The sequence below is a fragment of the Emys orbicularis genome, chromosome 8 (assembly GCF_028017835.1).
Source record: "Emys orbicularis isolate rEmyOrb1 chromosome 8, rEmyOrb1.hap1, whole genome shotgun sequence".
NCBI lineage: Eukaryota > Metazoa > Chordata > Testudines > Emydidae > Emys > Emys orbicularis.
The window spans coordinates 78391392-78419377 of NC_088690.1; the positions used below are offsets into that span (position 1 = coordinate 78391392).

The 27986-nt window shown below is 44.5% G+C and overlaps 1 protein-coding gene across 2 annotated transcripts in view; it reads left to right on the top strand.

Annotated features, from left to right (window-relative positions):
* The window catches only part of DNAJC18 (DnaJ heat shock protein family (Hsp40) member C18), a 36006-nt gene extending 16238 nt beyond the window's left edge, over positions 1 to 19768 (top strand). Inside the window, exons 7-8 of one of the 2 annotated variants that reach the window (XM_065409465.1) lie at positions 1492 to 1664; positions 19581 to 19768. In XM_065409465.1, coding sequence (XP_065265537.1) covers positions 1492 to 1664; positions 19581 to 19705 — 298 coding nt within the window. In that variant the 3' untranslated portion in view covers positions 19706 to 19768. Of the gene's footprint in view, positions 1 to 1491; positions 1665 to 10909; positions 10980 to 19580 lie in introns of those variants that run through there. The other variant, XM_065409466.1, reaches the window with a different exon arrangement.
* The last annotated feature ends 8218 nt before the right edge of the window (positions 19769 to 27986 follow it).

Below are 27986 nucleotides of genomic sequence, written 5' to 3' on the forward strand. Positions count from 1 at the left end.
AGCCCAGGAGGATGAGCTTTAGTCCATAGGCTCTCCCCAGAGTGCTGCAGAAGGACAATAATGCCAAGGGGGAGCCACTGTGGAAGGGCTTTGCTTTCTGCCTCTGCCTGCCCTCAGCTACATGCTTCCTTTATCTGCAGCTGGGGCTGAGGTGCTTCATGGGGGAAGGAGGAAATTGCCCCTCCTAAATGGCACCCTATTGGGGGTAGCATAATTGGAACTCGCTGATGTTGGGCTCGCGTTCTGTCCTTTTTCATGGGGCGTTGTTTTTCAGGCTGTTCCAAAATTCTTATCACTGTTACCACAAGATGTCAGCCTGCATGTTTGGCAGACAGCAAGATACTCCCCCAGTGAGTCTTTTGAGTTGTGCCAATCCCAAGTGAAACACTCCCGGCTGCTCCCAGAATAGGCAGTCCCTCCTGCTGCCTCTGTGCCCTTTGATCCAAGAGAGTCACACTTCAGCCCTGCACATAGGCACATATGCTCTGCCTCTAAACCTTATCTTTAGGAATTAAACTCCATTGTTCTTAATGCAGAGAATAAAACCCTCAGACCTTGTGCGAGAGGAAGAAAAGAGGGTTTTTAATAAACCAAGAAGGAGGGGACAAGCCGAACTGTGGAAGGAGGGAGAGGCATGTCAGATGGAGTGTGACCCTCCCTTCTTGGCTGCTTTCTCCTCATCCAAGGCAACAATTCTAAAGATGCAGAGAGAGGAGCCAAGAAGATTAGAAAGAAGAATGTGGTTTAAACCAGTGGAGAAGGCAGAGAGGCTAGCTCCGCACAGCTCCCCTGACTGCAGGGCAGTTTCAAAACATTAGAAAGAAGTGGAACCAGGATCATCCCTTATTCAGAATTCCACAGGTTTCTATAATTTGCCCTGGGGTGCCTAAAAAATATTATGTGAGGCAGTGGAAATCTACGTGGAATGGGCTATATGACTACAGTCACATTGCACCCTCAGATATTTGGCCCTGTGCCCTAAATGCACCCTGAAGACTGCTGTCCTTTCAAGTTTGTCCAGTCATTTCCCACTGATGTTGACAGGAGGCTGCTGGAAAGTGGAGGCAAACAAACAAACAAACAAAGCTGTGTTTGGGCCTTTTTATGTCTTGGAAGTGACTTGACCAAGTTACCAAGAACTCCCCAGAAAAATGCAGTCTCATTAATGCATACTGTACTTGAGTTTGGGCAGTATCAATTCTGAGGCTGCTCCCTTTAGATTCCATTTTTCATTTTAAATCTCTTTAGATATTGTGTCTTCATTGTGTTTTTCTAGCCAGTCATGTTTATTTTATCAGCTGTGTTAGGAAGGTGTAAGGTTGATTATGGAGCAGGGAGATGTGTAATTTCTTTAGCGAATGGTTGAGGGCGCTGTAGTTCTGCAATAGCTGCTGTGAAGAAGTTACAGGTATTTCCTGCTGGGAATATTAACATTCCTTGATATTTCTGAACTGCCTTAAAAACACACTTGTCTCTATGCTGTTTTCACAGGTCCATAGGCCATACCGTCCCTAGAGAAACACAAAACCTGCAGGTGCCTTATTATGTTGATAAAAACTTTGAAAATAGTTATAAAGGAACAGAACTTCAAGAGCTAGAGAAAACCGTTGAAAAGGATTATATAGACTATATCCAGACCAGCTGCTGGAAGGAGAAACAACAAAGTAAGTAATCTTTGTTATTTATAAGTGTGTAGGTACACATCACATAAAGTCAGAGCGTGGCTTTGCTTGAGAAGGTATTTCCATTATAAGCCCTAGGTTACGGGGATATATAACTTTCTAAACCATGAAGAACAGAGCTGCAGCCCATGTGGCATCCTCAGGGCCATACAGGTAATATATATATATATGGTGTGGATGCAGCCCACATAACACATAGAGAGCTACATATGCGGCCCACAGTGGTAAATGTTTAGAACAGTGGTTCTCAGCCTAAAGTAACTTTGCCCTGGCTTTTGTCACCTGGTGAATTTGTTGTTGAAAGCTTGACACAGTTCGCTTTGGCTGATTTTAAGAGATGAGTTTGAAGTGTTTTTCACCAGTGGACTTTTTTTTTTTTTTCAGGTGCTTTCTTTTACACTTGAATAACTCAGGGTAGCAATGTTTTAAAAATGAAATCCACCACATTTATTCATCTGATCTTTGACAGATCCAGAAAATTTTTGAAACTGGCATTCACATACCATGTTACTTTGTATCACATTTTAAAGAGACAGAGGCCAAAAGTATGTGCTTATTTGAATGAGCCACCTTTATTTGAGTCTGAGGTCATGTTTTTTACCACAGTCAAGAATTTATTTTACTTTAAGAAAATGCAATGCAAAAAGTGACAATAAAATGTTGAGACTTTAAAATGCACAAAAGTTAGGAAATTCAAAATTATTATTCTCACATCAACCTTAACTTGGTCACATGGCACATATATATTAAAGCATAAACTTTAACACCACATAGTATTAAAGCACTAATGTCTGAATTGATGCTGCATAGAACAAAGATACAGTCCTTGTCCCTTTCTTACATTTTAACAAAATATACACATACAAGGGGACCAAGTTATATGGGGAATCACAAGTTTGAATTTCCATAATTGAAATGACTAGACAAGTGCATAGTAAACTGAAAAAAGAAAAAAACATTTATCATCTTAAGTGTTTTAGTAATAGTAAGTAAACCACTTTCACGTGGAAGTTTTTCTTTTTAAGTTGATAGTATCCCTATAAATCTCAACCTGAACATATTTTAACAAACTTTTTGCTTTTGATTGATCTCCTGTTATGTCCAGCAATCAGGTCAATATGGCACAAACATTGTAGAGTGCATGCCTTGTCCAAACAATATTTTCTGTATCAACAAAGAGGCAACAACAGTGTTGACAACTCTGGTAATCTTATCACAAGTTTCATAATATTTGGTGTTTTAAAAAGCCCCAGCTCCTGGATTCATGTGATTTATTTGAGAGACTCAGCTTTCCTTAAAATAAATAAATAAATAAATAAATAAAATCTAGCCATTGTGACTGCAGAGAAAATCTTGAAGGCCCAAAAACCAGAAATCAAGTTAAAAGAACCCAAGATGCATGTAAGTTTGTTTTTTGTTTTTGTTTGTCAAATATCATGATTTTGAGAGGCCCAACTCATGATTTTTTGGGTACTTGTGGACATAGTACCACCTATAGATACAACATGGCTGTCTATGAACTTGAATACGATGATAATGGAGTCTCATGTCAATGTCTATGTACAAGAATTCAGCAAACACTGTAGGTGAACACGTATATGTGAGGCAGACCAATACAGGAACCGCAAACATGGTTACATATGAGACAGCCAGGATTATCCTTGACCATTGCTTTTATTCCTTGCTTAGTGCTAGTCTTGTTTTTCACGTAAGGTATTAATGGGCCTTGCTTCAAAGCCTATAACAGCGACATGACAAATCTGCTGCCACTTGGCTTTATTGTGGGCTCTTCCTTCCCAGTTGCTCGGGTCAACTTGATATGCTTTCAACTTTGACTTCAGTGTGTCTTTATATAATTTATACTGACCACCATGAGAACAGATGTCTTGCTTTAGCTGACCCTAAAACAGAGGTTCTCAAACTGCAGTCCGCAGACCACCAGTGGTCCACGAGCTCCATTCAGGTGGTCTGCAGATAGTTCCCTCTAAGGTGCATGCCTGGGCAGTCGCACACAAGAGAATTAAGGGCCACCCACCTAATTAGTGGAGCCGCGCAGGTGTTGCTCCACTAATTAGGTGCCTGGACCCTGGAGAAGACGCACATGTAAGGTGAGGTGGTGGCCTTGGGGGGAATAGGGGTAGGGGGCAGTGGGGTAAGAAGAGGGGCTGGGGGGAAGTTGGGACATGCAGGGCTGCGACAGCCAGAGAAAGAGGTGACTTTCCCCAGCTCCAGGGCTGCGGCTGCTGGGGGAGAGATGGCCCTCCTTCCCAGCCTCAGCTCTGTGGCTGCTGTTGCGGGGGAGAGACCCCCCCTCCTTCCCAACCCTAGCTCGGGGGCTGCCTTGGTGGGGGAGAGAGGGTACATCCATCGCATTAGAAAGGTAAGACTACTGATATTAAAATATGAGTTGTGTGCTTTTATTTGTAGAAGAAAAGAATGTTTACTTTTTTTAATATAGTGCTTTTATACAAAGCACTTTACAATAGTTAGCTAACGGTACAAACAATATTTGGAAAGATCATTAAGTGGTCCTCCGAGACCCTCAGCAATCTACAAGTGGTGCGTGGAAAAAAAAGTTTGAGAACCACTGCCCTAAAATATGGCCTTGGGTATTCTCAAGTTAGGGTGACCAGACAGCAAATGTGAAAAATTGGGACAGGGGTGGGGGCTAATAGGAGCCTATATAAGAAAAAGACCCTAAAATCGGGACTGGTCCCCCTATCTCAAGTCGGACATATGAATGAGATGCCTAGATTAAGGCAGCTGAGTTTTTATGAGCATGCTTTGAATGCCAGACATCCAACAACAATTAAAGATTTCAATATTGGGAATCCTGTCCAACCACTTGATCCTGCAAATAGACCGAAGACCGCATGTATGGAACTGAACAAGTGTGCTAATGTGGCAGCACTACGTTGTCATGTCTCACAATCATATAGAAGCACTGTAAGCATGACTGCTTGATAGACTTTTAGCTTCGTGTTTATCTTGACATTCCTATTGTTCTATAGGTGGTGTGACAGCATTCCAAATGCAGGGCTGGCCTTGGCTATGCAGTGGGTAATTTCATTATCAAATGTGGCATTCTGTGAAATCATACACCTAAGGTAGCAAAACTTCTCCGTGGACTTGAGAGGAGCATTGTTGATCTTAACAGTTGGGTAGACATGCACATGCCCCAGCACAAATTGGTACAGTACGTCAGTTTTCTTTAGGCTGATGGTGAAATCAAAATGATTGCATGAGCAAAGTGATCAGATATAAATTGAATGTCAACAACCGAGGGAGCAACCAGCACACAGTCATCAGCAATTAAAAGGTCTTTAAAAAGTAAATCTGCCACTTTTGTGTGAGCACAGAAGCATTGCAGATTGAACAACTTCCCATCTGCATGGAACTGGATAAATACTCCTGTCAGTGTCATGAAATGCATCCATAAGCATACCCCAAAAAGGATGGAAAAGAATATGGGTGCCAGCACGCAACATTCTTTGGTGGCATTGGTGACTAGAAAGGGTCCGATATCATATTTCACAGTATGACCTGTTCAAGAATTTCCCCAGCAACAGAGTAGGGAAATGCCAGGGTCATTATCGCAATTTGCCCTATCACTTTTATGTTTATAGAGGTAGATGAGGTTGGCAGCCTTGAGATCCTGTGGCACCAACTCTTGCTCCCAGATAATGTGGAAGAGCCATTTGAGGTGCTTTGCATAGTGGTAGCCACCGTGCTGGAATGTCATTTGGTCCAGGTGCTTTCCCTTGTAACATCTGCTGTGGCTGTGGTGGTCTCATGTAAGGTGAGGGTTATTGCTAGTTTTTCTTTCAAGAAATGTGTAAGAGCATTAATTGCTTCCTCAAATGTTGGGAAGGGTGATTAAGAAGCAAACTGAAATGTTCTATCCATCAGTCAAGTATTTCTTTTTTTGTCAGTTAAGAGTCAATTGCAGTGCAGTTTGCATACAGGGATTATCCTATTGCACATGGTGCCATATACAACATGAACGCCAGCAAAAAAGCTTTGGTGTCTTTGCAGTCTGCTGCCAATTGTAACTCTGCAGCTTTCTTTTCTCATCACTGCTTCTGTCATTTGCCGAAGTCTGGTCTGAACCACCATTTTTGTTGTGTGGTATGCAGCCTTTCTAGCTGCTGAATCTTTGTCCTCTACGTAGGCTTGATGGGTAGCATGCAGTGAGTTCAAGAGCCAACATACTTTGGGGTCCTTCTCAACAAACCAGTCCTGATATTTCCTCTTAATGAAGCAGAGAACTTCAGCAGCCATATTATATGTTGTGTCCCCAGAATGTTTCCAGGCTGTCTCAATGTCCACTGAGGCTTCTGTAACTGAGGGAAATGCTTCCATGAGTTTGTTGGAATTCAGACTGTTTGTCACAGTTTTCCAGGCTTGAAATACTAATTTTACTTCACTGGCTTGAGTTGCTTTCAGTGTTGCTTGAGAGCACTACAGAGGAACATTTGACTTCTCATGAGTCTATGGGCTGACCAGAAGTCAGCGCCTCTCATGACGCAAGTGAGCCTGACATGGCAGAGATCTCTTTGCCATATAGTAACATAATCATGTGCCAGTGTTTTGAACAAGGATGCATTCAGGTCATATACTTGTTGGCCTGTTGAAGCATTGTTGGTGATGACTAGGTTGTATTCAGTGCATTTGGAAAGAAGTAGCAAACCGTTAGGTCGTCATGGAGTTGGCAATGCGAACTCTGACATTGCCCCATGATGCAGAGTTACAACCATACCTGTCATTAAAATTGCCAAAAACTATCAGTTTATTGTTACGTGGAGCCAACCTGACAAGGTTATCAAGGGTTTGATAGAAGTCCTCCGTATCCTCATCTGGATAGATCATTGTTGGTGCCTATACGCTGATGCCAGTAGCATGACTGTTAGCAAGGCCAGTGCAAAGGAGCATAAATCTGTCATTAACACCCTTCAGCAGTGACACAAATCTGCAGACAATCAAAGTCTGGATGGCAAACCCCACACCAGTGCATCTGCATTCATCCTCAGATTTGCCAATCCAGTAAAAAGTGTAACTAGCACTCGCTGGTGAGTTGCAGCTAGAAGAAATAAGTTTTTTGTTTCACAGAGCCCAGCAATATCGGTATTGTACTGCGCCAATGCTCTGTCGAGTAGAGTGGTCCTATGCTCAGGATTCTTCACCTCTGTTGAGGAGAGTGTGAATATTCCAAGCTGCAAAAGTTGTTTGTCTTCCTTATATTTAGACTGCAGAAAAGCTGGATGACCAGTTATGTGGGACACTCTGACAGGTTTGGGTGGAGCAAGCATTTTTTAGGGTCCTTTCTCCATCCGATTCCCCCTTTGAGAAGAGCAGCACTGTTCCAAATGGTGTGTGAGTTGCTTGTGAGTATTTGCTTCAGGTTGGGGGGGCCGTCTGTAAGCGAGGACTGGCCTGAAGCAAATACTCACCAGCAACTACACATCACACAACAAAAACACCAACCCAGGAACCAAACCCTGCAACAAACCCCAGTGCCAGCTCTGTCCACATATCTATTCAAGGGACACCATCATAGGACCTAACCACATCAGCCACACCATCAGCTGCTCGTTGACCTGCACATCTACCAATGTGATATATGCCATCATGTGCCAGCATGTACATTGGCCAAACCGGACAGTCTCTACGCAAAAGATAAATGGACACAAATCTGACATCAGGAATCATAACATTCAAAAACCAGTAGGAGAACACTTCAATCTCCCTGGTCACTCAATAACAGACCTAAAAGTGGCAATTCTTCAACAAAAAAACTTCAAAAACAGACTCCAACGTGAAACTGCAGAACTGGAATTAATTTGCAAACTGGACACCATCAGATTAGGCCTGAATAAAGACTGGGAGTGGTTGGGTCATTACAAAACCTAAACCTAATTTCCCCAATACTAATTTCCCCCTACTGTTACTCACACCTTCTTGTCAACTGTCTGAAATGGGCCATCTCATAACCACTTCAAAAGTTATTTTTCCTCTCTTGGTATCCTGCTGTCAATTGAATTGTCTTGTTAGACTGACCTCACACTTGGTAAGGCAACTCACATCTTTTCATGTATTTATACCTGCTCCTGTGTTTTCCACTCCATGCATCTGATGAAGTGGGTTCTAGCCCGCAAAAGCTTATGCCCAAATAAATTGGTTAGTCTCTAAAGGGTATGTCTACACTACGGGATTAATCCGAATTTATATAATTCGAATTTGGGAAACAGATTGTATAAATTCGGTTGTATGCGGCCACACTAAGCACATTAATTCGGCGGTGTGCGTCCATGTACCGGGGCTAGCGTCGATTTTTGGAGCGTTGCACTGTGGGTAGCTATCCCATAGCTATCCCATAGTTCCCGCAGTCTCCTCCGCCCGTTGGAATTCTGGGTTGAGATCCCAATGCATGATGGGGCCAAAAACATTGTCGCGGGTGGTTCTGGGTATATCCTCCCCCCCTCTCCAGGAAGCAACGGCAGACAACCGTTTCGCGCCTTTTTCCTGGGTGAACAGTGCAGACGCCATACCACGGCAAGCATGGAGCCCGCTCAGCTCAAGACAGCAGTCATGAACATTATAAATACCTCGCGCCTTATCGTGCAGTTTATGCTGAACAAGAACCTGGAAAACCAGGCGGCGAGGAGCAGGCTACAGCAGCGCGGCGACGAGAGTGATGAGGATATAGACATGGAATTCTATCGAACCGCGGGACCTGGTGCTTTGGAGATCATGCTGTTAATGGGGCAGGTTATAGGCATGGAACGCCGATTCTGGGCCTGGGAAACAAGCACAGACTGGTGGGACCGCATAGTGTTGCAGGTGTGGGACGATTCCCAGTGGCTGCGGAACTTTCGCATGCGTAAGGGCACTTTCATGGAACTTTGTGACTTGCTTTCCCCTGCCCTGAAGCGCCAGAATACCAGGATGAGAGCAGCCCTCACAGTTGAGAAGCGAGTGGCAATAGCCCTGTGGAAGCTTGCAACGCCAGACAGCTACCAGTCAGTCGGGAATCAATTTGGAGTGGGCAAATCTACTGTGGGGGCTGCTGTGATGCAAGTAGCCAAAGCAATCACTGAGGTGCTGCTACACAAGCTAGTGACTCTGGGAGATGTGCAGGTCATAGTGGATGGCTTTGCTGCAATGGGATTCCCTAACTGTGGTGGGGCGATAGATGGAACCCACATCCCTATCTTGGCACCGGAGCACCAGGGTACCCAGTACATAAACCGCAAGGGGTACTTTTCAATGGTGCTGCAAGCACTTGTGGATCACAAGGGACGTTTCACCAACATCAACGCGGGCTGGCCGGGAAGGGTTCATGATGCTCGCGTCTTCAGGAACACTACTCTGTTTAAAGGGCTGCAGCAAGGGACTTACTTCCCGGACCAGAAAATGACCGTTGGGGATGTTGAAATGCCAATAGTTATTCTTGGAGACCCAGCCTACCCCTTAATGCCATGGCTCATGAAGCCATACACAGGCAGCCTGGACAGGAGTCAGGAGCTGTTTAACTACAGGCTGAGCAAGTGCAGGATGGTGGTAGAATGTGCATTTGGCCGTTTAAAAGGTCGCTGGCGATCGCTACTAACTCGCTCTGACCTCAGCCAAAGAAATCTCCCCATTGTTATTTCTGCTTGCTGTGTGCTCCACAATCTCTGTGAAAGTAAGGGGGAGACCTTTATGGCAGGGTGGGAGGCTGAGGCAAATAGCCTGGCTGCTGATTACGCGCAGCCAGACACCAGGGCGATTAGAAGAACACACCAGGAAGCGCTGTGCATCAGAGAAGCTTTGAAAACCAGTTTCATGACTGGCCAGGCTACAGTGTGAAATTTCTGTTTGTTTCTCCCTTCATGAAAACCAGCCCCCTTTATTGACTCATTCATTCTCTGTAAGCAACCCACCCTCCCCCTTCCCCCAGCTTCCTTTCAAAGGAAATAAAGTCACTATCGTTTAAAAATCATGTATTCTTTATTAAGTGATTATAAACATAGGGAGAGAACCAAGAAGGTAATCTGGGTGAGGTTTGGGAGGAGGATAGGAGGGAAGTAAAAGGCCACTGAATAAATTCAATATAATGACAGCCTTTTGGTTGGGCTGTCCACTGGGGTGGAGTGGGAGGGTGCACGGAGCGTCCCCCCCCCCCCCCCGCGTTCTTACACGTCTGGGTGAGGGGGATATGGAACATGGTGAGGGGGGAGGGAGGTTATACAGCGGCTGCAGCGGCACTCTGTCATCCTCCTGCTGCCGTTCCTGAAGCTCCACCAGACGCCGGAGCATGTCCGTTTGCTCACGCAGCAGCCCCAGTGTTGCAGCCTGCCACCTCTCATCTCGAGCGTCCCTCAAGACCTCACGTTCACTGGCATCTTTCCTAAATTTAGATACAGTGTCCTTCCACTCATTCAAATGAGCTCTTTCATTGCGGGTGGATTCCATTATTTCTGTGAACATGTCGTCTCGCGTCCTCTTTCTACGCCGCCTTATCTGAGATAGCCTTCGGGACGGAGGAGGGAGGCTTGAAAAATTTGCAGCTGCTGGAGGGAGGGTTGAAAGAAAGGAGAGACGTTTTTAAACTGATACATTTTACAGAACAATGCTTATACTCTTTCATGGTTAAAAACACTATTCACATTACATAGCACATGTGATTTCAGTACAAGGTCGCATTTTCCATCTTAATATTGAGTGCCTGTGGCTTTGGTGTTAGAGATCACAGACGCAGGTCCGGGCAACAGAATTCAGCTTGCAGGCAGCCATGGTAAACCATTGTCTTTCGGCTTCTGCGCCCTCCTTTCCCACATACCAGGCAAAGCCTGTTGACTGTTGCGGTTTTCCTGTTAACCTTCAGCAGCAGAAAACAAACTAACCCCCCCGCCCCCCCCCCCCGCCATGAATTCCCTGGGATGATCAGTGTACCCCTCCCCCCACCGCGTGGCAGGTATCAGGGAAGATCCCTGCAGAAACCAAACTAACCCCCCCGCCCCCCCCCGCCATGAATTCCCTGGGATGATCAATGTACCCCTCCCCCGACCGCGTGGCTGGTAACAGATCCCTGCTAGCCAAACGCGAAAAGCTCAGGGCCAATTCCCCCCCCCCCCCCCCCCGTGCTTGGCTAACTGCAGGGAAGGATTTCTTTTCAGCCACAGGCAAACAGCCCAGTAGGAACGGCCACCTCTGTCCCCTTAATTAAGTTCCTGTATTTCAACCAGGTTACCATGAGCGATATCACTCTCCTGAGGATTACACAGCAAGATAAAGAACGGATGTTGCTTGAATGCCAGCAAACACCGGGACCATACGCTGCCAGGCTTTGTCAGGCAATGATACCAGATTACTTGCTGCAAGCATGGCGTGGTCAAGTGTCCTACCATGGAGGACGGAATAAGGCTGCACTGCCCAGAAACCTTGTGGCAAGGCTTTTGGAGTACCTCCAGGAGAGCTTCATGGAGATGTCCCTGGAGGATTTCCGCTCCATCCCCAGACACGTTAACAGACTTTTCCAGTAGCTGTACTGGCCGCGAATGCATCCCAAGTCCTCAGGGCAAATTAATCATTAAAAAACGCTTGCTTTTAAACCATGTTTTATATTTTAAAAGGTAAACTCACCTGAGGTCCCTTTTCCATGGGGTCATGGTCTTGGCTACTGGCTTGGGAGGCTTGGGAGGGTACTTCAGTCAGGCTGAGAAAAAGATCCTGGCTGTTGGGGAGAACGGAGTGCTGGGTGCTCTCTGCAAGCTCGTCGTCCTCCTCCTCCTCCTCTTCCCCATCCGCAGAATCCTCAGGTGTAGCTGATGAGACTATCCCCGACCCGGAATCCACGGTCACAGGTGGGGTAGTGGGGGCGGCCCCCCCTAGAATTGCATGCAGCTCGGCGTAGAAGCGGCATGTCCGCGGCTCTGACCCGGAGCGACCGTTTGCCTCCTTTGTTTTTTGATAGGCTTGTCTGAGCTCCTTGACTTTCACGCGGCACTGATCTGAGTCCCTATTGTGGCCTCTCTCCATCATGCCCTTGGAGATTTTTTCAAAAGTTTTGGCATTTCGTCTTTTCGAACGAAGTTCTGCTAGCACTGAATCCTCTCCCCATATAGCGATCAGATCCAGTACCTCCCGTGCGGTCCATGCTGGTGCTCTTTTTCGATTATCAGCCTGCATGGTTACCTGTGCTGATGAGCTGAGGTATCTGTGGTATCTGTGGTCACCTGTGCTCTCCACGCTGGGCAAACAGGAAATGAAATTCAAATTTTCCTGGGGCTTTTCCTGTCTACCTGGCCAGTGCATGCGAGTTCAGATTGCTGTCCAGAGCGGTCACAATGGTGCACTCTGGGACAGCTCCCGGAGGCCAATACCATCGAATTGCGGCCACACTAACCCTAATTCGAATTGACAAAATCGATTTTGGCGCTACTCCGCTCGTCGGGGTGGAGTACAGAAATCGATTTTAAGAGCCCTTTATTTCGAAATAAATGGCTCCGCTGCGTGGACGGGTGCAGGGTTAATTCGATTTAACGCTGCTAAATCCGAATTAAAGTCATAGTGTAGACCAGGCCTAAGGTGCCACAAGGACTCCTCGTTGTTTTTGCTGATACAGAATAACACGGCTACCACTCTGAAACCTGTTGCCTTGTCGAATGACCTGCACTGTGATTGGGTTCTAGAGGGAACGGTATGTGCAGTTCCAGTCCCACTTTCCTGTCCATGCAAGCCATGTGCTGGTCTGGTACAGAAATTGCAATGAGTAAGGGCAACAAACGTGGATGCAGGTTTACGTTTTGAGTTCTTTCTCCTAGTGAATGTCGTTGGCCCCTTGTAGTTCTTCCACCTTTCCAGAGTTACTTTTGGAAGGGCAATCGCATGTCCCTATAGATTGCTATTGGCCGTCGGCTTATTTGATGGTGGCCTACGGTTGCCTGGTCCACTATTGCCTTTAGGCATCTATGGCATTTTATAGGGCATTGCAAATTACTTCAGTTGTATACTTGAATACAGGTTTGGGTCTTTTCCTTTTACATAAAAAGATTTGGTAAAATGACTTAATGCTGGTGAAATGTGCCAGATGGAGAGCCCTGTGCTGAAGACCGAAATCCCTGTGCACAGAATGAGCTAAACCAGAGGTGGTGGCAGTGCAAGCTTCCCCAGTCTGCTCCGTTCTTGTGCTTCAGGGGTAGGGGAACACGTCAGTCTCCATGCACCTCTCAGTCCTTTGTCTTGGTTGACTCTATATTGAGTCCCTAGCTGTGTCCAATCCTGTCTGTCTCTGGACAGGAAATGGTACTTTTGGTTTCACAGCATAGGGTGGAAGAAATGTCTAGTTTAGTCTGCTTATCTTGTGCTGATGATCCTGGCATTATCATTTCTCATATCCTTAAGATCTACAGCCGTTGCACCATGCGCTTTTTTGTTTAACCAGCACCCTTGGACCTTCACATTTTCAAACCAAGAAGAGCAATATCTTCCTTATGTGACCATTCATCTTCAGCATAGAATTGTTTTATAGATTTTTTTGCTATCAGATACTTCAGCTGGCTTCAGGACAGTTACAATTAAGCACGTAGCTGATCTCCTTCATGTAGGTCTACAAAGGTCTCCTGAGCCAAGGAATGCAAAGCTGGAAATGGTTGCAAGCACTTTGGAGGCCAGGAGTAGAACTCAAAATGACCTTCATAAATTAGAGAAGTGGTTTGAAATCAACAAGATGAAATTTAATAAAGACAAGTGCAAAGTACTACGCTTATGAAAGAAAAATCAAAGGTATAGCTACAAAATGGTGGATAACTAGATGGTGGCAGTATGGATGAGAAGGATTTGGGGGTTATAGTGAATTGAATATGAATCATCAAAGGGATGCAGTTGCAAAAAAGGCTAATATTCTGGGATTTATTAACACAAGTGTCATATGTAAGACACGGGAGATAATTGTCCCACTCTGCACGGCACTGGTGAGGCTTCAGCTGGAGTACTGTGTCCAATTTAGGACTTTAGGAAAAATGTGGATAAATTGGAGAGAGTCCAGAGGAGAGCCACAAAAGTGATAAAAGGTTTAGAAAACCTCACCCATGAGGAAAGGTTAAAACCACTTGGTATGTTTAGTCTTGAGAAAAGACGACGGGTGGAGAGTTGGGGGGAAGCACCTGATAAGTCTTCAAATATGTTAAGAGCAGTTTATAAAGAGGACAGTGATCTGTTGTTCTCCATGTCCACTGAAGATAGGACAAGAAGGAATGGACTTAATCGGCATCAAGGGAGATATAGGTTAGTTATTAGGAAAAACTTTTATTGTAAGGATAGTAAAGCTTTGGAATAGGCTTCCGAGGAAGTTGTGGAATCCCCATCATTTGGAGGTTTTTAAGAACAGATGGGACAAACACTTGTCAGGGATGGTCTAGGTATACTTGGTCCTGCCTTGGTGCTGAGGGGGTGGACTCAATGACCTTTTGTGGTCCCTTTCAGCCCTACATTTCTAAAATTCCATGCCCCAGAGTTTGCAAGTCTAAAAGGGACTGAGAGTTAGAGGGAGGAGAAGGTCCAGGACTGAACATCAGTTCATAAATGCAGTAATCTTCCGCTCAGCATTTTACATTTGTACATTAGCTTTCAGCCCAAAGCGCATCTTAAGGTGAGGAGGGTAAGTCAGCCAGTGTACAATCATGGGGAGAAGGAATATGCTTGTTGCTGACATGGAATGTGCTAGTGTAAACAAGGCTTCAGACTCCAGTAGGGCTATATGTATTATGAGATAGCAACTGTTGCTCCATAGTTAAGGTTAATAGATTTTAAGGCCAGAGGGGACCAATGTAATCATCTAGTCCAGGGATCTCAAACTCAAATCACCACAAGGGCCATATGAGGACTAGTACATTGGCCGGAGGGCTGCATCACTGACACCTTTTCATATAAAGGTACAAAAGCCCCCTAGCCCCGCCGCCACTCCACCCCTTCCATGAGGCCCCGCCCCTGCCCCGCCTCTCCCCACCCCCATTCCAACCCCTTCCCCAAAGTCCCCATCCCAACTCCACTCCCTCCCTGCCCCTATTCCAACCCCCTCCCCAAAACCCCGCCCCTGTCCTGCCTCTTCTCTGCCTCCTTCCCTGAGCGTGCGGCTCCCTGCTCCTCCCCCTTCCTTCCTGGAAAGCGCTAAGCGCTACCAAACAGCTGTTTGGCGGCGGAAAGTGCCTGGAGGTAGGCAGAGGAGCAAGGATGCAGCGCGCTGGGGGCGGCGGGGGAGGGGAGCTTGGCGGGCTGCAGCAAATAACTCCACGGGCCGTGTTTTTGAGACCCCGATCTAGTCCAACCTCCTGCATGATGTAGGCCATAGGACTTCCCTGAATTAATTCCTGCTTCAAGTCTAATATGCTCTAGTTCAACTACAGCTAGCTTTTACAAAAACCTCTCACTTTGATTTTAACATTGCCAGTGATGGAGAATCCACCACAATCCTTGTTAAATTGTTCCAGTGGTTAAGTACCCTCACTGTTAAAAATGTGTGCCTTATTTCTAGTCTGAATGTGCCCCTCTTCCAGTCCCAGCCATTGGATCATGTTGAACCTTTGCCTGTTAGATTGAAGAGCCATTGATTGTAACATTTCTGTTCCCCATATAGCTATTCATAGACTATCATAACCTTCTCTTTGATACCCTATGGTTGTAATAGGAGCCAGATCCTGAGCTAGTGTAAATCATAGAATCATAGAATATTAGGGTTGGAAGGGACCTCAGGAGGTCATCTAGTCCAATTCCCTGCTCAAAGCAGGACCACCACCAACTAAATCATCCCAGCCAAGGCTTTGTCAAGCCAGGTCTTAAAAACCTCTAAGGATGGAGATTCCACCACCTCCCTAGGTAACCCATTACAGTGCTTTACCACCCTCCTAGTGAAATAGTGTTTCCTAATATCCAACCTAGACCTCCCCCACTGCAACTTGAGACTATTGCTGCTTGTTCTGTCATCTGTCACCACTGAGAACTGCCTAGCTCCATCCTCTTTGGAACCCCCCTTCAGGTAGTTGAAGGCTGCTATCAAATCCCCCCTCACTCTTCTCTTCTGCAGACTAAATAACCCCAGTTCCCTCAGCCTCTCCTCGTAAGTCATGTGCCCCAGCCCTTTTGTTGCCCTCCGCTGGACTCTCTCCAATTTGTCCACATCCCTTCTGTAGTGGGGGGACCAAAACTGGATGCAGTACTCCAGGTGAGGCCTCACCAGTGTCGAATAGACAGGAATAATCACTTCCCTCGATCTGCTGGCAATGCTCCTACTAATACAGCCCAATATGCCTGTGGCCTTCTTGGCAACGAGAGCACACTGCTGACTCATATCCAGCTTCTCGTCCACTGTAATCCCCAGGTCCTTTTCTGCAGAACTGCTGCTTAGCCAGTCGGTCCCCAGCCTGTAGCGATGCATGGGATTCTTGCTTCCTAAGCGCAGGACTCTGCACTTTTCCTTGTTGAATCTCATCAGATTTCTTTTGGCCCAATCCTCAAATTTGTCTGGGTCACTCTGGACACATCCCTACCCTCCAGCGTATCTACCTCTCCTCCCCAGTTTAGTGTAATCTGCAAACTTGATGAGGGTGCAATTAATCCCATCATCCAGATCATTAATAAAGATGATGAACAAAACCGGCCCCAGGACCGACCTCTGGGGCACTATGCTTGATACCGGCTGCCAGCTAGACATCGAGCTGTTGATCACTACCCATTGAGCCTGACAATCTAGCCAGCTTTCTATCCACCTTATAGTCCACTCATCCAATCGATACTTTAACTTGCTGGCAAGAATACTCATAGACTCATAGACTTTAAGGTCAGAAGGGACCATTATGGTCATCTAGTCTGACCTCCCGCATGATGCAGGCCACAAAAGCTGACCCACCCACTTTCCCTTAACTCAGCTGTTGAAGTCTCCAGATCGTGATTTAAAGACTTCAAGTCGCAGAGAATCCTCCAGCTTGCGACCCCTGCCCCATGCTGCGGAGGAAGGCGAAAAACCTCCAGGGCCTCTGCCAATCTACCCTGGAGGAAAATTCCTTCCCGACCCCAAATATGGCGATCAGTAGAACCCCGAGCATACAGGCAAGATTCTCCAGCCGGATCCTCATTTTACCAGCGATGGCACGTTATTGCCTAATTGACTAAAATCACGTTATCCCATCAAACCATTCCCTCCATAAACGTATCTAGCCTAATCTTGAAGCCAGAGAGGTCTTTTGCCCCCACCGTTTCCCTCGGAAGGCTGTTCCAAAATTTCACCCCTCTGATGGTTAGAAACCTTCGTCTAATTTCAAGCCTAAACTTCCCCACGGCTGTGAGAGACTGTATCAAAAGCTTTGCTAAAGTCAAGATATATCACATCCACCGCTTTCCCCATATCCACAGAGCCAGTTATCTCATCATAGAAAGCAATCAGGTTGGTCAGGCATGACGTGCCCTTGGTGAATCCATGTTGACTGTTCCTGATCACCTTCCTCTCCTCCCAGTGCTTCAAAATGGATTCTTTGAGTACCTTCTCCATGATTTTGCCGGGAGTGAGGCTGACCAGTCTATAGTTCTCTGGGTTCTCTTTCTTCCCCTTTTTAAATATGGGCACTATATTTGCCTTTTTCCAATCGTCCGGGACCTCCCTTGATCGCCACAAATTTTCAAAGATAAATGGTTGAGATCCATTGACTTCAATGCAAATTTATAGCAGTTGAGGATCTGGCACTTTTAAAGCTGAATTTTATATCCTCTCTAAAATCCACAAATTTGAGAGAGATGTTTCCTAGGACTATTATGCCCAGCAAAGGAAAACATTACAATTTTGCCATTCCGTTAACTAACGAGCAAAAACATATGCTCCCATCATTAGCCATGGTATACGTTAGAAACACATCTGCAACTATATTTACAGTGTTTGAGATTAGCAGTTGCCTGAGGATACCACAGTAATTAAAAACCGTTTAAGAATGATTATCATCTGGTCCAGTGAGCCAGTAATGAGTACAACTGAGACTGTGCTAACTTTAGTACAGCCAAGATTATAAAAATAAACGGTGTTGAATGCAAAACACAGTCATGGAGAAAAGTTCTCTGGAGACCTTTAATCAGCTCTTTTGTAACTTTGGTCCATTAATTCCTTTCTGTTCAGATGTTTAGCCTCATTCGGGCCATGCATTTTGTTAAATGAGTACTTATTGGTAGTAGGTAGTTTGTTTTATTTGCTGGAGTTTACTTTGTTGCTGATGGATATCGATATATACAGTTTCACAAAGTTAAAACTATAGGAACAATGGATATTGTATTGTCTTTGATCTGACCATTGAAAAGTTTTATCTGCTGTCTGCCTACCTCATTATTGGAGACTACAGTCATTCAACAGCCTATTAGTCCACTAAATTACATGGTCGGCCGATCACTTTTTTGGTGTCTCTTATTTATTTTAAAAGATTTGATTGCCAGCTGCAGGCAGTGTTTCTCCTCTTGTGGCTTAGTATTGCACAATAGGCTGGGTGTGCTGTGGCTTTTTGTCTTCCTTTAAAACATCTGATATAGGCCAAGGCGGAAGAAAGGATACCAGATTTGGATGGACCGTTGGTCTGTTGTGGTAGGGCAATTTCTATGTAAGACTGAAGTTAACAAAATTCAGGATCAAAGAACACCACATAAAGTCAACTGAAAATAGAGGGTTGAAATATGACATTGAAACAACATATTCTATGAATACCATATTACATTATTTTCCTTTTTAAAGATTAACTGGATATTAAAAGATATAAGGACAAATCAGCTTAAAGAATCAGATAAAGTACAGGAGATTTACATGATGAAATTCATACCAGAAAAGGCGTAAACATCCCACAGTAAGAAGTTTGACCCCGTGAGAGAACCCGTAACAGAGACTTCATTTCAATAAGCTTTCATTTTAAAGCTAGTTGGCTGAGAGTCCCTCTGTGCTGAGACCAGCCTAGTCTTGGCTGACATCTGAAAACATGTTCTTGTACAGGTGCCTGCTCCAAATTCATGTGTGTACTCAGTGGATGGTATTTTAGTGTTGGGGAATGGAGGAATGGGTTCCTGTTTCAAAATAAAAATCCTTAATGCTTGTCAGTCTATAGAGTCATTCAGTAAATACAAAGAACAAAGTCCTATAGTCACTACTCAATCAAAACTCCCATAGATTGCAATGGGACAGAGTAGTGACTACAAGATTTGTCCCATTGTGAGGTTCTTTCCATACTGAATCAGCCTGTTGGCTGTGTGATCTGACAGCTGTGTAAAGTTCTTCAAACAAATTGAATGTCATCAGGTAGCTTGTGCATAAGGAAACTTTTCTGACCTGTTCAGAAATCCATGTCTGCTATTCTCCATAGGTATATTTAACTGTTTTCAATTGGTAATTTCCTTAAGGAGAAAATTATATTAGTGAGCAAATCAGAAAGACTAAAAATAATTTTTCAGTAAACTCAAAGGATTTTAGCAGTTTAGTTGCTCCCTTGATCATTTCCCTGCCCCCCCAAAGGTTCCTCCGTGCCCCCCAAGAGGTGCACGCACCACAGTTTGGGCACCACTGCACTCTGCCCTTTGTTTACATTTTGTATTTTTCTTTGTGGACAATGAAAATAGACAATCGGTTTCATTTTCTGGTTCTCATGCACTAGCACAAGGCTGCAGTGTTTGGATTACAAACACTGCAGGAGACGGTTTATTTCATACGGTTAAAATTTGAAATAATGATGGAAATATTTGTTTTTACTTTCCTAAATGCCTAGCCCAATTTGGGCTGACAGTGTCTCCTTAAAGATTTTATTAATCTTATAAAAATGTATTGAGGAAAATGAAGCATTTAAAAATGATTATACACATCAGGCTCAGTAGCATTGTTCTAATGTTATCTTTTTCATCTTTCAGAATCCGACTTGTCGAATTTGGCCAGATTATACAGAGATGAGCGATTAAAACAGAAAGCAGAGTCACTGAAACTTGAGCACTGTGAAAAGCTCTCCAATCTTATTGGACTACACAAGGGGGGCTGAGTAGGCCAGACAAATGCTGGGTTATTTATTGCTGTTTTAACTTGTTTCTATTTTCCTTTGTATTTATTAAAAAAAAAAAAAAAAGAAAAAGAGCCTAATGAAGAGTCTTAATAATTGGTAACTTGGTAATTTTCACCAAATTGGGCAACCCTGAGCCATAGACACAGTATTTGCTCTAATATACTGTATATTCTGTTTGGTTCGAAGGACCAATGGTATTCAGTGTAAATTAACTCCCTAAAATGTAGCTTAGTGTGGCACCAGTCTTCATTTGATATAGTTTTTCTGCTACCCAAGCAACTTTGTTTGCCAGAAAGGTATACATAATATCCCATACACTCTGTATTTTATTTGGACATAGACCACACTCAGTCATTCAGGTGATGTAGTTTTCAGTTATATGTTGGCATTCCCATATTCATCTGAAGCTGATGTCGTTGCATCCAAAATGGCTTGTGAAAAAAAAATTAGAGGGCATACTCCCTGCTCCATTCTACTTTCCAGTGCTTAGCTCAGGTATTCATCAAGGCCTTGATTCAGCTAAGTACCTAAGCATGTACTTAGGTCTCATTGAAGTCAATGAGATTTAAGCATGTGCTTAAAATTAAGCATGCGTTAAGTGCTTTGCTGAATTTAGATCCAAACCTGTACTATTCTTTTATAATTAGTGATGTAATTAACCCAGATTGCAAGTAGGAACTTGGAAATTGTTTGTTCCTGCAATAGCATCTCAGTTGCTAACATTCATTGCTGTGCACGTGGGATGCATTCCTGGAGTCCCTGCTCTTGCCACAATATCTCATTTGAATTCACCCATTTATCCTTTTCTCTCACATGGAAAACTTGCAATGATAACATTCATTGTGAAAATTACAGCTATTCTTTAGCTAAATTTGAAGGATGCCAGTGGACTTAATTAAGCAAAGGTGTATCCCATCTCTTTTGCAATGAGCGGGAGAAGCTTTCCCACAGCTAACTAAGAAAACCAGCACAAACTTTGAGAGTTTCATTGTAATCAGAAACTTACAAGAGGTGATAATTTGTTACATTTACAGTAGGAAAGAAATCTTTGGTGGATTCTGATGACTGCCAAGCCACTGGAGAAGAGACTGCAGATGCATTGTTCTCATGTATTCTATTCAGTGGCACAGTATTTTTATTTTTTAAGCTTATTGTCTAGTTTGATTTTATCTCCAAGCCTTCTCTTTCTTCTTGCTCCAACAGATTCTGCATGCCGTTTTTTGATACAGTTCTTATTTAACACATTCTTGCTTTGATGTGCAATTGTCATGCATGTTTCACTCTAGAGATTGGATTTTTTTTTCTTTGTAATACTAATTTATTACTCTCCTGTTTTATAATCCTCTTTTATAAAATCTGACACTTAATGGAAGGCAGAGAAAGAGATGTACTCATCAGCAGCAGAGAACAAAATGTTTTTACAAATAATCAAGTTACTGGGTGGGTTACTCTAGTGCAGGGCAGCTACTGTGTGCTGCATTACCATTATAATCTAATTTAACTGGCCTAGGAACTGTAAGGCTGATCCTCCAGTGGACTAGATCTGATGTAGAGGCTCTTATGCCACACGACCACCCTGCTGCCAGTGTAGCAGGGAAAAGAGGGCATGGCCCAGATGCTTCTGCAACATGTCAATCCTCAGTTGCATTTTGGCCCCTTGTAACTATTTCAGCCTGGTGTAAATTAGAGCATCCTTTGAGCTGTTCTAACAGTACAAAGAGACCGGCCTGCATGCAGCTGCAGAAGGATCAAGGCTGTCCAAAGGTGGGTTTTAAACCACGTATGCCTACCCCCTTAACGGGACTCTCCGTCTACAAATTTGTTGAACGGACTCTTCTAGAGGATGAAATTGTCTTTTTCCACAGACCAGGTACATTACATGTAGTGGTAGAGAAGATCCCATCTTCAGCCCGGATCTAGTGACAATAGTGACTCTTGTAATGTGTTGACCCCTCTCCACTAGAACTAATCCAATACTCCACCCACTTTTAAACCTCACTATAGGTAGTGCAGGTAGCCACAGTTTGCTTTTTTTTTTTTTTTTTTTTTTTAAATCTAGGAGATCACATACAAAATACTACCTTAGAATAATGTTAAGGTTGCAAAGTCATGGGCTCCAAAGTTAAGAAATGGCAGAATTAAGGTTGCCCATGCAGTGTCAATGCACTCCCTGTGTATATGCATTATGATGCAGTCTATAATTACATGATCACATACTATTTTTTTTCCACGGGACCCCTGCCTCATTCAATGTACAGGATGCACAGTGCTGAGGAAAAATGAATCCGGGTTGCATAGAGACAGTTGTCTGTAGGACCGTTTATTGTAGAAATTGGAAGGTGTGTAGGGAATGAAATGGGATTGCAGTAAGAGAAAGGATAGTTTGATGGCTAACGCAACTGAATTCCGCTCTTGAAAAGTTGGATTCTGTTCCTGCCTCTGCCACAGAGTTTCTGTGTGGTGCTGGGCAAGTCACTTAAGCCAAACTTTTTTCACAGGTGGCCACTAGTTTGTGAGAGCCTGATTTGAGACACCTGGGGACTGAGTTGCAGAAGTGCTGAGCACTCACAACTGTAGGTGAAGTCTGTGTTTTGAACATATAAAGTGATATAAAATACAAGTTTTCTGAAAAATCAGACCACAGGCACTTTGGATAATTTTGACAGGAATCTCTCTGCCTCAGCCCCCCAATATGTGAAATGGGAATAATACCCCCTTTTCTCTAAGGGTGTTGTGAAGATAGATAGATTAATGGTTGTGAAGCACTCAAATACTATAGTGATAGAAAACCTACAAAGAAATTAAATCTGTATTTGGTGCAGGGCTTGGATGGCGTGCAGTATAAATAAGGATGGACGTCACAGACTGCTCAAGGAGGATAAAACAAAATACTGAGTAGCTGCTTATTCAGAAAGCAACATCCATCCTGTGCTCTAAATGAGGCAGGGATCCTGCAGGGGGAAAAAATAGTATGTCATCATATAATTAAAGATTGTATCATTGTGCACGCTCACAAGGGTGCCAAATTAACATTTCACAGGTGACCTTAATTCTGCTGTTTCCTAATCTGAGTGCTGTACTTGACTTTGTTTATAAAGATTTTTTAATATAGCATTGTATATGTAATTTGATATAAACCACAATAGATTTTATGTGAATAGCAGGTCAGTGTTTACATCGAGTTTAGTATCCTCCAGTTATTTCTAATTTATGCTCCCAGTACTATCAAAAATGTGGTAGGAAAACTGAATGCTATAATCTGGTTAGACACATAACATGTACTGTATATAACTTGAATACCTACATGATATTTTGTATTTACACTATATTGCACCTTTCATCCAACAATCTTAAAGTGTTTTATAGAGGCAGGACATGATCTACAAGAAGCAGATTAGGAGATTTCTGTGGGACTAAAAAGAGACCATGATTAAGTGGAAAACAAGACTGAAAAGTAAAGAGTTGTTTTAAAAAACAGTAAGATGTTCTGTATTCAGAATCATGGCATCATATCGGAGATTAAAATCCTTCTCAGAGACTACTTCAATGCCAGTATTCTAGGGTATGTGAGTAAAAACAATTAGCAACATAAAATGTCTTGTGCTAATGTTTGTCACTACTTCTGTTTTTGCTAGAAAATAGATAAAATAGATCAAATCTAGTCAAATATTTCTCAAGGTAACAGTAACTCGTTAAATGAACTACTTTCTTTAACCAGAAGGCATTTACCAAATTGTGATCAACTTCTATTTCCTGGTCTTTAAATTAGAGTGTTTTTCTGAGCAGCAAGTAGGGCGTGTTCATTTTGATTTAGGCTTCTAATATTTCCTGCCATGATATAAATATGAGCTGTGTAAGGACATGTATTACTTTTAAGAAGGTGCTTGAAGCTTTGTAAGCCCTCCGGGCTGTTTGTTTGAGAATTCCAAAAGGTTTGTGAATATAATTATATTTTTAGAAATGAAGGATTTCACATTCTAATTTATGTACATACTGTGGGTAAAAAGATACTGAATATGAAAAGAGACATGGTTGTGGAGTTTTGGGCTTTATCATGTGAAATTGACAATGTGCAATAGTTTCCACAAAGACTTTTAATATAAAATGAATTACTGTCCCACTGGTGGCCATAACCCTGAAGCAGTGGTTCATCAGTTACTTGTGAAGATGGAACACTCTTGGCTTCTTAAGCAGCCTGGGGGTGGGGGGACAAGGCAGGGCAGCATTGCCACTTGAAAAGCCTGTTTTCCTCCACACAGAGAAAGCAAAGCAGTTTTTGAAGGCTATCCTTGGAGATACTAGATTACCTTTTCAGACCAAGCCATTTACGCTGTCTTCCTATCTATGGTCCACTTGAAATTCCCAATCTCTCTTCTTCTTGCCAGCCCCTGAGACAACATAAGGTACAAACTCTATCCTTAGATGTACTCACACAAATATCATTTAAGCCAATGACGGATGTATACCTGTATCCAAAGGGAGAATTTGGCCATATGCTTTGGAAACATGGCTCTATTGTGTGATCTTCTCTGATGCACTGGATTTTGATAGGAGCAGCCCACGATAACCAGTTAATTGATACTAGAAACAGTTTTGCACTTTGCTCTGTTGCAAAGTGCAGTAATGTTAGAACATACAGATTTATAGTCAGGGTTAACTATGTATTTTCTTCAATATTTGTCAAACTAAAGAGATGCTCACTTTGTGGGTAAATACAGCTGGTAGTGTAAACTAAAGATTTGCATTTCCTGGTGATATTATTATAAATTATTTCTTACCTAAGCACGCATGACACATCAAAAGGTGTAGCATTTATTTTGTTGGTTTCAAACTTTTGTTTAATGGAAAGTGCAAACTTAGTATTCGTATTTATTTAACTTATTTCAGTAGGAGATGTTAAAGTATTTATTTTCTGAATGTATATTCCATTTACCTTAAGTAAATCCATATTGGCCATACTGTAATAGTGTATCAGTCTATTGAACCTTGACTGTACAGATCTAATTTATATAAGTTGTATATTTGTGTATATTTCCTCTCTGTATTGTTACACTAGATGATTAGAAAATAAGCTGTTCTGTCCTTACTACAGTAAGAATTCTGGAAAAATCAGTTCTGTCTTGATTGGTGGGTCTGAATAATCAGCTCAGTTCTTGAGACCTTAGTTTGTTTTGACTTGTGTACTCTTAATCAGAAGATAAAGTTTTTGTATTAAATGTAATGGAGCCACGCTGTTCATCTTGGAATGTTGATCCGAGCTATTACTGTGCTCCCTGAAGCACTCTTTTGGGATATAAGATTTAACAAGGCTACATTAGGGGGGAGGGATAGCTCAGTGGTTTGAGCATTGGCCTGCTAAACCCAGGGTTGTCAGTTCAATCCTTGAGGGGGCCACTTAGGGATCTGGGGCAAAATCAGTACTTGGTCCTGCTAGTGAAGGCAGGGGGCTGGACTCAATGACCTTTCAAGGTCCCTTCCAGTTCTAGGAGATAGGATATCTCCATTAATTTATTTATTTATCTAAACCTAGTGCCATCAAAAGTTATCAATAGGAAGTAGCAGGTGAAGCTACCATGCCATCGGTTATGTCTGTGCCAGAGTCAGGCCTGAAAAAGAGTTGCTAAGACCAAGCCTAAACCCAGATCTGGGTAGCAAACAACCGAATAAGTGCTTAATGTGTTTCTGTCCCCTATCCCTATGCCTCACAGGAGTTTGTGAGATGCAGCAACAGCCAAACCCATTGTACTGCTTAGCTGCAGTCAAGGCTATCTGTACTTTCATAGATTCATATATTCCAACCCCAGAAGCAGGGCCGGCTTTAGGAAGTGCGGGGCCCAATTCGAACATTTTCGGCGGGGCCCCGGCAGGGATGACTAAAAAAAAAAAAAAAATCATGTAAAAAAAAAAAGCCTTTCATTTCTTAGCAACTGGTTCCCTATAAAAAGTTCTGATTTAAGGGATGTGCCACAGTGTGTATTTTTTGTACCAATAGGGTTACCATATGTCCGTATTTTCCCAGGAATTTAAAAAATTCCTCCTGGATGGTGATTTAAGAACCAAAAAGCCTGACATGTCCGGGAAAATACAGGTATATGTTAACCCTACCTAAAGTTCTTTTTTAAAAAGATGGGCCTGAACTAGAAATGAGCTCCGTTTCACATGTGTGGGTCCCCGCCACTCCCTGGGGGGGTGTGCACATGTGTGGGTCCCAGCTGCTCCCTGCCCCCCTCATTGAAGCAGGTGTGCAGGGTTACTGCCCTGGGAACTGCAGGGCACCAGTGGACATGGGGCTGGCTGGAGGTAGGGTCTGGCTGCAGGCAGGGCAAGGGGTGCAGGGCTGGCTGGAGACGGGGGTGTGGGGTGGGCTGGCTGGCTTCAGGCAGGGCCGCAGGGGGGTGCGGCATGGGTTGGCAGGGCTGGAGACAGAGGAGTGCGGGATTGGCTGGCTTCAGGCAGGAGGGTGCAGCAGGGGCTGGCTGCAGGCAGGGCAGGGGGTACAGGGCTGGTGTGGGCAGGGGGCTGTGTGGGGCTGGCTGGCTTCGGGCAGGGCCGCAGGGGGGTGCAGCAGGGGTTGACTGGAGACAGGGCAGGGGGTGCAGGGCTGGCGGCAGGCAGCGGCAGGGCAGGGGGGACGGGGCTGGTGCGGGAAGGGCAAGGGGGCGGGGCTGATTGGAGACGGGCTGTCTGCGGGCAGGGCAGGGGGGACGGGGCTGTCTGCGGGCAGGGCAAGTGGTGCGGGGCTGGCTGGAGACGGGCTGGCTGCGGGCAGGGCAGGGGGTGCGGGCAGGGGGTGCAGCAGGGGCTGGCTGCGGGCAGGGGGTGCGGATACAGGGGGTACAGCCCACCTTGTATGGTAAGTGCCCCCTCCTCCTCCCTCCCCCACCGGGGTAGCAGCAGCAGCTCAGGGGCTATTTAAAGGGCCCGGGGCTCCCCAGCTTCCACCGCCCCGGCCCTGTAAATAGCCGTCGGAGCCCTGGGGAAGCGGCGGGGCTCTGGCAGCTATTTAAAAGACCGGGGCAGCAGAGGCAGCTGGAGCCCCGGCCCTTTAAATAGCCCCGGAGCCCCCTGCTACCCAGGGCTCTGGGGACTATTCAAAGGGCCCGGGGCTCCCCTGCTTCTACGGCCCCGGCCCTTTAAATAGCCGCAAGAGCCCTGGGGAAGCGGCAGGGCTCCAGCGACTATTTAAAGGGCCAGGGCGGTAGAAGCAACGGGAGCCCCGGACTTTCTAAATAGCCCCCAGAGCCCCGCAGCCCTACCCCAGGGCTCCAGCAGTGGGGCTCTGGTGGCAATTTAAAGGGCCTGGGGCTCCAGCCCCTGCTGGGAGCCCCAGGCCCTTTAAATTGCCCCCTGGGGAAGCTGGGCCACCCTGGTACGGCGCACTGGCTCTTGGGCACGGGGCCCTCTTAGGGGCGGGGCCCAATTCAGGGGAATTGGTTGAATTGGCCTAAGGCCGGCCCTGACCAGAAGGACCATTGTGATCATCTAATCTGACCTCCTAAGTAACACAAACCATAGAACTTCCCCAAAATAATTCCTAGAGCAAATCTTTAGAAAAATATCCAATCCACTCTTGATTTAAAAATTGCCAGCGATAAAGAATCCACCATAACCCTTGGTAAGTTGTTCCAGTGGAATCAAAGAAGCTGGTTTCATATCTAAATAGATTAGTGTATGTTTTTCAAAATAAGTTCACCAACATGAAGTTAAAAGCCAAAGTCACCTTAATATGATATTAGGGTGGAAAATGCCCTCCCAACTTCTGCAGTCAAACTAAAAAACAAATCCACCATACCGTGGCAAATCAGAGTGACTTGTAACAGCCTGTGTGCTGCTTTAGAACCACCAACTAGCAGAGCACGCGAGAGGCCAAGTTAACAGTTACTCCTCTCAACTGTTACCATGGAAATCTTGGTGATCGTGATGCAGTAATTTTATCTAATGAGTGGAGATGGGCAAAACACAGGGATTCCAGTATTTACGAATTTGCTTTAGTTCTAACTTAGAATTAAAGCAAATGTACTTAAATTTCTTGATGAATCACACATCCCTGAAAATGTTGTTTCATAAATGAAATGGTCCTCAACTGACATGCAAAAGTAACATTCCTGTCAATGTCACTTAACAGCTCTGCAGCACTGCTGGGAACCCCAGCTGGAGCTCAGCCTCTTGGGGATGCTAGGCTCCCAGTTCTGGCTGGGGCTCTGAAGGGATTAGCAGGCTCCCTGACATGGATCCTAGCATCCCAGAGACATCTCCAGCC